Below are 13,714 nucleotides of genomic sequence, written 5' to 3'. Positions count from 1 at the left end.
GAGGTATTTTGTGTTAAAAGCCTAGGATTTGTGAACTATGATCCTTAGTTGAATTTTGGTTGTTGGATTTGAATATTGTATGAGTTTAATTGTTGATTTGAAGTAGATTTATTGTGGTGATTGTTATGATGATGAGGAAGGGTATGTTGAATTGAAAAGAAAGCAGGTTTGGACCCGAAAAGGGTGGCAAAGTCCGAGTTTTAGAGGAGATGCTGCCGAAATTTTATAAAAAATTAGAGATTTTATTTAGATGATTATTTAAAAGAGATTTAGATTTAAAGGTTATATGGTTTGATTTTGAGTTATTAAGATAGTGAGTATGTTTTAAGTTTGAAGTTTGATTCTTAGAAAAGAATGAATTATGTTTTGAATTGAAACTATTGATGGATGGAATGGGAGGTGATATAATGAAGGATAAGGATTGAATATGTTTAATGTATGATGATGAATGAGATGCAACTGGGAATGATGTGGATGTTGATGAATTATAATTGAATTATTTATATGGCTTATGAATTTGAATAATCTGAGATACGAGATTCCCTGGATTAAGTGCCGTGGCTTGCCACCACGTGTACCAGGTTGAAAACTCGATACTCTGTTGACCCTACGACGTAAGTGTGACCGGGCACTACATAAATTCCCGGGAATGTTACCCCCATTGAGCAATATTGATTATTTGAGAAAAATCTATGCATAGACTCTTGGGGATGCACGTCGGGGGACAGTCTAAGGACAATTCAGACTTGTCGGGTTGGCTGGATAACCGACAGATGAGCCTCATCAGCCATAGGACAGGCATGCATCATATGCATATTACTTGAATTACTTGCTTGTGCTCTAATTGGGTGTGCCTATCTGTATTTGCCATGCTAAATGTGTATTTGTTACCTGCAGTAGTTGTAACTTTCTTGTGTTTGCCTTTATCTGTTTATTTGTCTGTGAAAATGCATGGTGGAATTGGAGGTATGGAGGAATGGCAGTATAGGACTTAGATTTAAGGTTAAGTTAAGTTAGGATTAAATATTTCTAGGAAACCACCTTTTATGGCTTCTGTTTAATACTTTAAGCTCTACAATCTGAGTGTCGGCGTTCTAGGATTGCCTCTGGCATTCCCAGGACCTTATATATTATGTGTGTGGCACCTTTACCATACTGAGAACCTCCGGTTCTCATTCCATACTATGTTGTTAATTTTCAGATGCAGGTCGAGAGGCATCTCGTTAGGCGTCTGGACTCTTGAAGCGGAGTGGTTACTGGGATATTTTGTTATGCTATGATGTATATATATGTACTTAGTTTTCTCTCCGCATGACTTATTCTTTTTGATCCTCTTAGAGGTTTATGGAGAGGCAGGATTGTGTATATGTACTTTTGGGTTTTGGATATGTATGTATATATATGTGTAAATATTCTCCGGCCAGTCTTGACTTCGCAGGCTGAGTTAGGAGCTTGATATTTTGTATCTTTGGCACTCTATTCCTACTTCTGTTATCTTATGTTTGACAGTTACAGTTTTCTTAGCATGCAAGTTAACTCGTTCCTTGAGCGTTGCGCTTTTATCTCGCGATTTTTATTTTCCCTATCCTTCAAGGCTCCTAGCATATTATAACTCTTCTGCTATTATATGTACTTATTTTATTTTAGAGGTCGTAATACCACATCACCTTTGTTTTACGACTTAAGCGTAAAGCTTTGTGTGGTAGGGTGTTACAACAAACCATATGAACAATTCAACTCTAGGTGGGACTAAACCCTTCCAAACTGTCCTAGTAAAGCTGTAGCTCGCTATATCCTCTAGAAGCATTTCCACCTGCATAACCTGCACAAAAGAGTTAGTAGAAAATACACCTTGTTTATCAAATTTTCACACAACTCTGTCCTCTCTCCCATATACTAAATTAACCAATCTTAAAGTTTCATGCAACTGGTTGACTAAGTCCAACTCCCATTGGAATAGCTCTCGCCTCCATTAGAAGTTTCATCTCCACTCTAACCCGTCCCAGAACCCACAATCCCCTATGACGGATCCTCTTTGGTTTGAAACTGAGAAGAGCCTTAGAAAAAGATCTTTCAGGGTCCCACCACGCAACCATACATCCTCCCAGAACCGAGTTCCTCTCCCGTCGCCAGTCTCCATAGAAGTCCGTTGATCATTTTCTGTTTTAGTCGTTGATCCTTGAACTGTAGCTGGCATATATCCTTCCATGGCCCCCTCCGGATAGGTAGCACCTGGGATGACAACATCACATTGGGGTTGAGGTTGTTACAAGAGCATACTACCTTCTTCCATAAGAGGCAATCCTCCTTCGAAAACTGCCACCACCACTTAAAGAGCAGGGCTGTATTACGCACCATGGCATCACCAACACCTAGCCCCCCTAGCTTTTTGGGGGTCTGCACCACCTCCCACCTAACCATTGTCATACCAAGCCTATCATCCTCCTTACTCCATAGGAATCTTCTCTGTAGGGAGATCAGTTTTTCTGCAACAGCCTTTGGCATTTTATACAAACTCAAATAATAGACTGGCAGACTGTTCAAAACAGATTTAATCAGCACCAGTTTACCTGCTTTATTTAGAATCTTGGCCTTCCAAACGCTCAGCTTCTGCTCCACCTTGTCTATAATGGGCTTCCAAGTCTTCACCAACCTCGGATTCGCTCCTAGCTGAATCCCCAAGTATTTCACCGGAAGGGAGGCCACTTTACAGCCCAACACTCTAGACATACGTTGTATCCACTGATCGTCACAATTAACAGGAATCAGGCTAGACTTATCAAAATTAATAGTCAGCCCTGACATGAGCTCAAAGCAACACAGGATGTTGTAACAGCTTTTTAAATCACGCGCTCCTTCTCTTTTTCCTTCTCCATTTCTTTCTCCTTCTCCTTCTCCTCCTCCTCCTCCTCCTTCTCCTCCTCCTCCTTGTATTTCTTCTTCTTCTTTCAAATTTGCGCAGGTTATTCTTCCAAATTTGTACGTTTTCTTCTTTCCTTCTTCTTCTCCTCCTTTTAGAAATTATCAATTCAATTCAAAATACCTGCGACCATTCAATTCAAAATAATTCAATTTAATTCATAATGAACCAAACACGTTATTAAGGTGAAACAATTGTATAGTACTAAATGAACAGAACATTATTCATTATATAAAATCAAATTCAAAACGCCTGTCTACTATTTAGAGATTATCAATTTAATTCAATTCAGAACACCTGCGTCCATTCAATTCAATTAAATTTAATTCATAATGAACCGAACATGTTATTAAGGTGAAATAATTGTATAGTACTAAATAAACGGGACATTATCCATTATATAAAATCAAATTCAATACAACTTTTTGCATAATGAACTGAACATGTTATTAAGGTGAAACAATTGTATAGTACTAAATGAAATCCATTATATAAAATCAAATTCAAAACACACGTGTCTATAATTTAGAGATTATTAATTTAATTCAATTCAGAATATCTGCGTCCATTCAATTTAATTTAATTCAGCAATTGCATTCCATTCAATTCAATTGAAAAAATAATCTATTAGCAAAATGTTAGTGTTGTTGGTAATGACGATAACAAAAGAGAAGAAGAAGAAAAAGAAGAGGATAAAGAGGAGAAGCAGAAGAAGAATATGCGTTCGCAAAAGAAGAGGAGGAAAGAATCTGCGTGAATTTGAAAGAAGAAGATGACGTATGCTCGTATTTGAAAGAAGAAGAAGAAGCAGCACGATGGAGGAGAAGAAAAAAAAAATGCATGTAATGATGTTCTTTTAATGAAAGTGATTTTTGTTAGTATTAAACAATCCTATTTTTGTTGTTAGACATTTCTTAAAAATACTTTTAATATATTTTTATTTTCATAAATATATATAAAAGCTTCAGTGGTTCCTCTCATTTCCCTCGCTGCAAATTGCTAAAGAAGGAGACCATAATTTCTCGAAAGCAAACAAGAAAACAAAAAAGCGTCGAACTTTGTCTCTTTCTCTCAATCATGGACACTCTCCGATTCTCCACCACCACCACCACCACCACGCCGCAGCCACTCCTTAAACGACATGGTTTCACCAGAATGCCACGTAACCAGCTTCCTCACACCCGCCGCCACTTCATCGCTGCCACCCTCACCAACCCACCCTCCGCCGCCGCCACTGAAATCACCGCGATTCCCTCTTCCTCCGTCCCCGACGCCGTCGAAGATCCGTTGTTGTCAGTGTCTCCGCCACGTCCTCGGGTCTCACCCGATTCGCTTAGGTACCCACCCGGTTACGTAGGGGCAGTGCCGGAACGATCCGGCTCCGACGGAAACGACGCCGTAATCGGCGCCATGAGCTACTTAACGAACATACTCTCTTCGAAGGTCTACGATGTCGCCATTGAATCACCTCTTCAGCTCGCTCCTAAGCTCTCTGAGAGGCTTGGTGTTAAGGTTTGGCTCAAAAGGGAGGACTTGCAACCGGTAAGTTTTTCAATTTTGAAACTTGGCTTCTTTAGTTTATAACTCTGTTTCTTGTGGGTTGGTGTCAAATTTTGATTATTTTTTCTTAATGTGGATTGATTGTGTTGAGTGATTTGTAATTTGAGTTTTTTTTTTTTTTTTTTTTCTGTAGAAAATAGCTGTGATGTTTATTGTGTAGATGGAAGGAGCTATCAACTTTGTTTCAATCAATCAGTTAAATTTTTGCAGTAGTTTGTTTTTATTTTCTACTCTCACAAAGTTTTACACTTTCCTTGATTGTGACATCGGGAACTCTTAAGTTTAGCTGAAAGTTTCTGGTTTTAGCATAGCATGGACCGTTTGTTGCCAGTTATTTTTATTTGATTTTGATGTGGTTTTGAATTTTGATGATGTTGAGTTTGTAAGTGACTTATTTTTTTTGTATAAAGCAAATAGCTTTGGTAGTTATGGTGTAGATGATAGGAGCTATGGTCTATAAGTCAATTAGAATTTACTCAATTTAGATTGTTTGCTTATTTTAATGCAAAACTACTTACGATCAAAAGTTTCCTGAGTTAGCTTTCACTTCGTCCGGTTTGGTACGTTTGAAATTTTGATTTGATTATGTAACATTTGCACTCGGAAGTTTAACATGGCCTTGTGTTTTAAGCAAATCATGAATAAATAGTGGAATGTGTATGTTTTGCAGTGGAATATGTGCGTGCGTTGAAGTGGTATATGTGCATTGTCATTGAGTTTCTGAGATTGTGGGCTATTGCCAATGCCAGGTTTTCTCATTTAAGCTCCGCGGAGCTTATAATATGATGGCGAAACTTACAAAGGAGCAGTTGGAGAAAGGGGTTATTTGCTCGTCAGCTGGAAATCATGCTCAAGGAACTGCATTAGCTGCTAAGAAACTGAATTGCAAAGCTGTGATCGCAATGCCTGTTACCACTCCAGAAATCAAGGTACTCGTCATTGATTTTTCTGCTCACCTATATGTTTGCTGTTGTATTTCGAAAGAAATCTAGTTAATTGAATAAGGTGTTTTCATCGCTTCTTCTTTTTCACCTGTTTGAACTTTACAGTGGAAATCTGTGGAGAGGCTGGGGGCTACGGTTGTCCTCATTGGGGATTCATACGACGAAGCACAAGCATATGCTAAGAAACGTGCAAAAGAGGAGGGCCTTACATTCATACCTCCCTTTGATCATCCTGATGTTATAATGGGCCAGGGAACCGTTGGGATGGAAATTGTGCGCCAAATTCAGGGTCCGCTACATGCAATCTTTGTGCCTGTGGGAGGCGGTGGTCTCATTGCTGGTATTGCTGCTTATGTGAAGAGGGTTTCTCCCCAGGTTCACATGATTTTATATGAATCCTTTTCCATTGCACTTTTCTTTGATTAAGAGCAATCAAATGACCATTAACATATTTACACAGGTTAAGATCATTGGGGTAGAGCCCACTGATGCAAATGCAATGGCTCTATCACTTCACCATGGTCAAAGAGTGATTTTGGACAAGGTTGGAGGATTTGCAGATGGTGTAGCTGTTAAAGAGGTCGGTGAAGAAACTTTCCGCTTGTGCAAGGATTTGGTAGATGGTGTTGTTCTTGTGAGCCGTGATTCAATTTGCGCATCAATAAAGGTGAGATCTCCAGTGCTGGCTGGTTCAAATGTAGTTCTCTTGATGTTCATTGCTCAAGCTATAAAATTGCTCAGGGACCTATAAAATTGCGTGTGAGAAGTTAAATTTCAAATAGTTGTACAAGTATCTTCCATATACTCTCTAGAGCCGGAGTTAATAGCAAAAATTATTGCACAATATACATTGGACGAAAAGCACATGGCAGATTCTATATGACTTGAACTGTTTGGAGATGATGACGGCAGTAAAACTTGTTGCAGGACATGTTCGAGGAGAAAAGGAGCATCTTAGAACCAGCTGGTGCCCTTGCCCTTGCTGGAGCCGAGGCATACTGCAAGTATTACGGGATCAAGGGTGAAAATATTGTAGCAATAACCAGTGGAGCAAACATGAATTTTGATAAACTTAGGGTGGTGACTGAGCTCGCTAATGTTGGTCGCAAACAAGAGGCTGTGCTTGCAACTGTTCTGCCAGAGGAACCTGGCAGTTTCAAACAATTTTGTCAACTGGTATATTATATATACTACTTCGAGTGACACTTTTCGTTAAGAAAAGGGTTTTTCATAGTTGATCTAACCCTTTGGCCTCGCAGGTTGGGCAGGTTAATATCACGGAGTTCAAATACAGATGTAATTCCGATATGAAGGCTGTGGTCCTCTACAGGTAAGATAATGCAATGAATTCATTGACATCTTTCTGGCTCAGATTATTGGTTTTTGATGACTTTCTTTTCCGATACGGCTAAATATCTACTGAGAAGTAAGCCGATAAATGTTATCATCCTTCGTATTTGTGTTCAGCGTTGGGGTACACACAGTGTCGGAACTAAGAGCGATGCAGGAGAGGATGGAAACTTCTCAACTTAAAACCTACAATCTCACAGATAGTGACTTGGTGAAAGATCACTTGCGTTACCTGGTATATTGGTCACTACTCATTATTGAAGCTGTTACTTCTATCCAACCTAAAATTTGCATTTGATTAGAATTTCTTCTTATTCATAGGCATAGCTTCTCTTGCAGCCTTTGTATTGTTGAGCTAAGTTAACTTTGTTTACAACAATTATCAGATGGGAGGCCGATCAAATGTTCAAAACGAGGTTCTCTGTCGATTTATCTTCCCAGAAAGACCGGGAGCTTTGATGAAATTCTTGGACTCCTTCAGCCCGCGCTGGAATATTAGTTTGTTCCACTATCGCGGGCAGGTGAGAAATTTTCGAGTCTCTTCTTCCATTTTTATTTTGGTATGGAATCTCTTGATTCAATGCATCATTCATACTTGTTTGCCAACAGGGTGAAACCGGGGCGAATGTGTTGGTCGGAATACAAGTACCGAAAAATGAGATGGACGAATTCCATGGCCGCGCCAACAGGCTCGGATATGATTACACGGTGGTGAACAATGATGATGATTTCCAGCTTCTAATGCATTGATGAATTAAGCATCAAGCCTGCATTGTAGTGAACGAGATTATCATATTTATCTTCAACAACATTCCGATTCTTAGAGGGGTAGTGAGGAACAAACTCAAGTAGTGAAACCATGTTTCATCAAACATATGCATCAGTTGAATAGAGGAACTAGTGTGATTTCTATATACCTAGTGCGGCACTATATATTACTTTCTGTTCTGGTAATCTATGATGTGTGTGTGTGTGTGTGTTGAATCCTCTAATGTTGTTGAGAATTGTCTTACATATATGTAATGTAATATATATGCATAAACTAGAAGGAAGGTTGCTTCTGCTTTAACTTTCAGCAGCATAAGGATTATTAATATTGTAGCTGTTGGAAAGTTTCAAGTTGAATAACACATTATTAGAATAGCACTATAGAGAAGTAGTAGTGAGCTTTGAGAGTTAAAATTCTCCTTTAATATTAACCTTTTAAATTTAGATTTAATTGTATATGGTGGGTATCGAAACATTTATTATAAAAGTATAATCATAATTATATAATGAAAATTCCTATCCTACCTACTATTATGTACAAGTCTGTATTATACCCATTTTTATTTGGACTCCCCAAAAAAAATTAACTCCCATTGTTTTTTTCATGGGATTATTTTGTAATTTTGTTCTCTCACATTCATTACTAATATTTTTTTTTATCACATACTTAATATATCTAGTATTAACCATCTATCACCTAATAATTATAATTTTTCATTTGATGATATAGAATATAAGAATAATAATTAAAATTTATTATTATTATTATTATTATTATTATTATTATTATTACAAAATATAATACATATATTTTTCAATTCAAGACATCCTAACCTATAATATACATATTCTTGGGTGAGAAATGATTAATAATATTAGATATATTAATTATGCAAGATACAATTTTTGTATATATTAATTATGTGAGAGAAAATTAAGATTAATAATTAATACTAGACACAAATAAAATTATTAAATTATCCATATAATGAACATAAAATAAAAACACACATTTCTTTTTTTGTTAAAGACCAAAACAGGTAAGAATTGGATGTACTGTCTTTTTAACTTATATTCTTTACTAATGAGTTATAACTCAAATGGCATAATTTTTCCATACTCTTCTAAGAGATCGTGAGTTTAAATTTCTCTATTTTTGATTTAAAAAAAAAAAGACCAAAACAGGTAAGATTTTAATATTTTATTTTATACTATGACAAATTTTATTCTCTAATCTTTCTATCTGTGCCAATATTTTGTGATACTGTTAGGCAAAAAAATATTATCACTTAAGAAAAGAAAAGACTTATTTTAAGCAAATAAATATAAGATAACATTATTATTGACTTATAAAGTAGATTCAGTGTATTAGGAAAATCTTCTAATTCACTAATAAAAAAGTAGTTTTTATTCAAAATTTGAATTGAGCCTAAATTATGGGACTGCCTTAGAGCTTGCTATCGGGGTATATTTCCCATGCTAACACAAGAATTGTATGTGCCTCTCTATTCAATATTTTAAAATCTTCCTTACCAAAATTCGTATGTTATGTCAAATGTTCTAGTTTCTGGGGTGTCAGGTTCACATATATCACAATAGAACTTGTCACATGCCATTAATTTAAAAAATAACAACGCATATAATTCTACTACACCTATTGCTACTAGAGTAGAAAATCCTAGACAAGTGTTTCCTAACATGTCAAGAGCAATATCTGTTAATCAACCTAGTCAAACTGTCAGGTCTTTAACAAACATTAGGCAACAGATTAGTAAAAGTTACTATGATCTAGTAAACATATTAACTCATCAAATGGTGACTGTTTTGAGTCTTTTCTTAGAAAATACAAATACTAGAATTGAACAGTTAAATAGATAAGTTAATAGAATTGCTACTATGGTAAATTTAAAAGTAAATGACAACTATGGTTTAGGATTCGATAATGTCAACCAAAATAATAGAACAATTCCTAATTATGATGTTTGTATGTCTAGACATGGTCAAAATGCTAATAATATGTTGGAAAGATTTAGGCAAAACAATATCGGGGGACAAGATGTCAATCAAGTGATTAAACAAATTCTGGAAAGATTGGGAATTAATGTTAGATTTGCAAATTAACCTCAGTTTATGTCTTCTTTTCTTAAATTTATCCAATAAACTGAATTACCTGAGGGATGGAAATTTCCTAAGTTATTAACTACATTCTTTGGAGAAGATGAAAAATCGTCAATATAGCACATTGCTCGCTATACTGTCGAAATCAACGAAGTGACATCAAATGAGTATTTAAAGATGAAATTCTTTCCTTCTTTATTGACAAGAAATGCCTTTACATGATTTTCTACCCTAAAGCCAAATTCAATTCACTCTTAGATGCAATTAAAAAAAGAGTTTCATAAACAATTTTTTCGTAGTGAATTAAGAATTAGTTTAAGTGATTTATTCTCCATCAAACACAATGTAGGAGAATCAATTGATAAATATTTGGCTAGATTCAAAAACATAAGAAATAGATGCTTTACTTCAGTTCAGATTCTAAAGTTGTCAAAATGGCCATAACTGGATTAGAATTTGGAATTAGGAAGAAGTTTGTAAATCAACATTATCATAACATGACTCAACTTACTGAAAATGTTAGACAAATTAAATAGTTGAAAGTTGAGAAAGAAAAAAAGAATAAAGAGATGATAAAAGAAATTGAATATTCATCAAACATTTCATTAAATAAGCCATATAGAAGATGATTGAAAAACAATTTCTAAAGTACAAAATAAATAACTATTCTGCAAATAAGAAGTAATTTTGATGGAAAAAAAATATGACAAGAATAATCTAATCTTCTTTGAATCTTTGTTTTTCTATCCTATGTTATTTTTGTCTCATTCTTATCTTTATTTTTTATTTTTTCTTTTCTCTTTTTTTTCTCTGTTTTTCTCCTTTTTTTTTTGTTTTTCTATTTTTTTTCTCTTTTTTATTCATCTTAATCTTCTTTGCCTTTTCTTTCTCATTTTTTTTATCTTTTAAATTTCTATGTCTTTTTTGTCTTTTGGTTCTAATCATTTTATTTACCTTGTTATGGTTTTATTTTTCAAAAAAAAAAAAAAGCATCAAGTTTAAAAGTATGGAACAAAAACAATTTCTTATTGATATTTGGGTATGTAATTCATAAGTATAAAAAATTTAATTGACTTAGAAATTCTGTTGAGCGTGGAAAGATTTTATAAAATTAGAAATTTTATCAAATTTAGTTGACACCTAAAACTTAACATATTAAAGAAACGACTTCATGAAGTTAAGATTCTATTATTTTTGAAGTTAAAAAATTTGTATCAATTAATAATGTCAATTGAAACAATAAAAAGGTAGGTGTCAAAAGCTCTTAACTAAAATGTCAAAGGTTAAGACAAAGGTCAATTGACACGCATTTAATATGTCGAAATTAGAATAGATACCATTTGACACACATAGAAGCTTTATACCGAAGAATAAATCCTATTGACAATTCAATTATTAATGTAAAAACTTTATAGGCTTAGAAATTTTGTTAAATTTATTATTAGTAGACATTCAATTTGTCTAACATATATGTGTCTAAAGTGTCAATTGATTATCAGTGTCAAAAATAAGATAAATGTCAATAAACAATTAAGTTTTTTCACTTTCAATCATTGCATATCTTTAAGTAAAAAATCTTGGGGACATCTTGTTAGGCAAAAAATTATTATTACTTAAAAAAAAGAGTTATTTTAAATAAATAAATATAAGATAATATTATTATTAACTTATGAAGCCAGTAGGAAAATCTTCTAATTCACTAGTAAAGGAGCAGTTTTTATTCAAAATTTGAATTAAGCCTGAATTATGATGAGACGTGCTATGTGCGGGAGTAGTTATCAACATAGAGCGTCAAAGTAGGGTGCAGAACCATCATCAAGGAAGCAAGTGTGGACAGTTATTTAAGTTTAAAAACTGACAAAGATCATTATAGAAGTAACTGTCATTTGACATTAGATTAGTCTATAAATAAACTTTGGGACAAACATGATAATCAGTTCAGTTCTTTTGGAAAACATTTAAAAACCTAAAATCAGTCCTTTAGTATCATAAAATAAAATTAAAAATTTTAAATAATTTCTTTAAATTCAAATACTTATAATTTTTTTTTATTAATAAAATTTTTCTACTTTTATGTATTTTTTTTTTTTGCGTTTATATTTTTATTTTTTTTAATTTTTTATTTGTTTTAATTTCTACCATTTATTTTATCTCTAACATTTTACATTTATGTATTTATTTGTTACTTTCATTCTTTTTAATTTTTATTGATATTACAATTATAACATCGAAATATCCACATTTTATGGATTCAATTGGATGGAGTAGCTATCCAGCTGATGGTGGTTTCGTTATTGCGGTCCCCATTCACTTCAATGCTTGTATTACTAAACTAGTGATGTATAATGTATTCCATTACCATTAAGTGTTTAATTTGATACATCCTTATGGTGGGGATGCATCTCATCTTCATTTGCACTTTGCTAGGTTGATGGAGATTCTTGATATTTACTAAAGTCTGGTAAATTCAAATGTATTATACCATAATAATAAGGCAATTTTTGCCAAAAAACAATAGCTCAAATGACATAATCTCCCCATACTCAATTAAGAGGTTGCGGATTTGAATCTCCATATCTTTGAAAAAAAAAAAGGACAATTTTTTTTCGAGGCATTAATTTATCCACGGCTAGTCAACGATAAACTTTGACGCTAACGTTGGTGTCAATTGGCGCGTGATAATATTGTTGGGTGAAAACTCAGATGCAGTCAACTTTACGTGGAGTTAATAGTTGAGAGCCATCAGATGGTTTGACTGATTTCACTAAATTTTCATCTAACGACTTTTAACTATCAACATTAGGTGAAGTCGATTACACTTGAGTTTACATCATATTATTGACGTGTGCTCTTTACCGTCCGTCTAGTCAGTAACTATTTATTTTTTAAAATTTAATTATACATATGTAAATATATATTAAAATTTTTAATATAAAAATAACTTTCTAATAAGTTTTCATCGTCGATAAACTTTAACATGTAAAATAATTTTTTTTAAAAGAAATTAAATTAAACTTTATTTATTATCGACAGCTCGGATATTAGTTGAAAATCAGAAAATTACCAACGTTCGATTTCTCCATGTATTTTTAGCGACGACTTAGTTGTCAGTATGGCTATCAATCCAAATAATTCCCTTTATAGTAATAAGTTTCTATTATTTTAATTATTTATTTTTTATAGAATTCTAAAAATAAAAATGCTAAAAATTAAGATAGGAACCAAACAAATACCTAAATTAATAAAGTTTATCATGTTTAAATGATTTTAGCTTGATTTCTACTTTAAAAAATAAAAAGCTTTTATATTTTCACCATTAAGTTGAACGAGTATGGTATTAATAAATATTTCAATTTTAATGTAAAAAAAAAAAAAAAAAACTATTTATCAATAATAAACATATGCATAAAATCCAAGCCTTCCAAACGACATGAAGGAGTTAAACAACTTTCGCAAACGACACATGTATTGGACCATTGGCAATTAGGAATTTTTGTCAAAACCCAAAAGGAATCGAAGATCACTTGATTACATACATTCACAATAAAAAAAGATAAAAAAAAGAAGGATAATGGGACAAACATACAGAAGGGTATAAAAGGAAATCTAGAAAATTGCATGGCGAATCCAATATACATATTCTTGCATGTCTATCCTCTCTCTATATATACGATGTTGATGAAATAAATTTCAGCCATTAATTGAAAGTCCAATGTTGTTTTAACACATTATGTGCCCTCTTTCTTTGTTTGGATCCTTTGTTTCTCTATCACTCTCTTTCTATTGCGTTATGGCTTAATTAATGTGGACAAAGAAGAGATAAAACCACAAAATCATATATAAAAATATTATTTATACACCAAATAATTTTTATATCAATATAAAAATACAATTGTTAGTAATTAATTATATTAAATTATTTTTTAATTAAGATTTAATTACTCTATTAATCCTTATAGTTTCGCAAAATTTTTAATTAGGTCCCTATACTTTTTTTTTTAATTGGGTCTCTGCACTAATTTTTTTTTTCAATTAGTTCTCTTTTAGCAGTAAT

The 13,714-nt window shown here is 33.3% G+C and overlaps 1 protein-coding gene across 1 annotated transcript; it reads left to right on the top strand.

Annotated features, from left to right (window-relative positions):
- The first annotated feature begins 3,900 nt into the window (after positions 1 to 3,900).
- Positions 3,901 to 7,956, top strand: OMR1 (L-O-methylthreonine resistant 1). Its single transcript, XM_016329312.3, has 9 exons — positions 3,901 to 4,462; positions 5,230 to 5,409; positions 5,530 to 5,799; positions 5,885 to 6,091; positions 6,352 to 6,600; positions 6,684 to 6,754; positions 6,892 to 7,009; positions 7,161 to 7,295; positions 7,384 to 7,956. The coding sequence occupies exons 1-9, from the start codon at positions 3,998 to 4,000 to the stop codon at positions 7,522 to 7,524; spliced, it is 1,836 nt and encodes a 611-aa protein (XP_016184798.2). The 5' UTR covers positions 3,901 to 3,997; the 3' UTR covers positions 7,525 to 7,956.
- Positions 7,957 to 13,714: the final 5,758 nt, after the last annotated feature.

Source organism: Arachis ipaensis, chromosome B2 (assembly GCF_059453495.1).
Source record: "Arachis ipaensis isolate K30076 ecotype BB chromosome B2, ASM5945349v1, whole genome shotgun sequence".
NCBI classification, from domain to species: Eukaryota; Viridiplantae; Streptophyta; class Magnoliopsida; order Fabales; family Fabaceae; genus Arachis; species Arachis ipaensis.
Note: the sequence above shows the minus strand (reverse complement) of the source record. Positions and strands in the feature narration are given on the sequence as shown.

Excerpts from the sequence above, each read along its gene's own strand:
- OMR1 (XM_016329312.3), top strand. The coding sequence starts at position 3,998 with ATGGACACTCTCCGATTCTCCACCACCACCACCACCACCACGCCGCAG. Across the intron at positions 6,092-6,351 it reads CAATTTGCGCATCAATAAAG|GACATGTTCGAGGAGAAAAG; the intron begins GTGAGATCTCCA and ends AACTTGTTGCAG. Across the intron at positions 6,601-6,683 it reads TCAAACAATTTTGTCAACTG|GTTGGGCAGGTTAATATCAC; the intron begins GTATATTATATA and ends TTGGCCTCGCAG.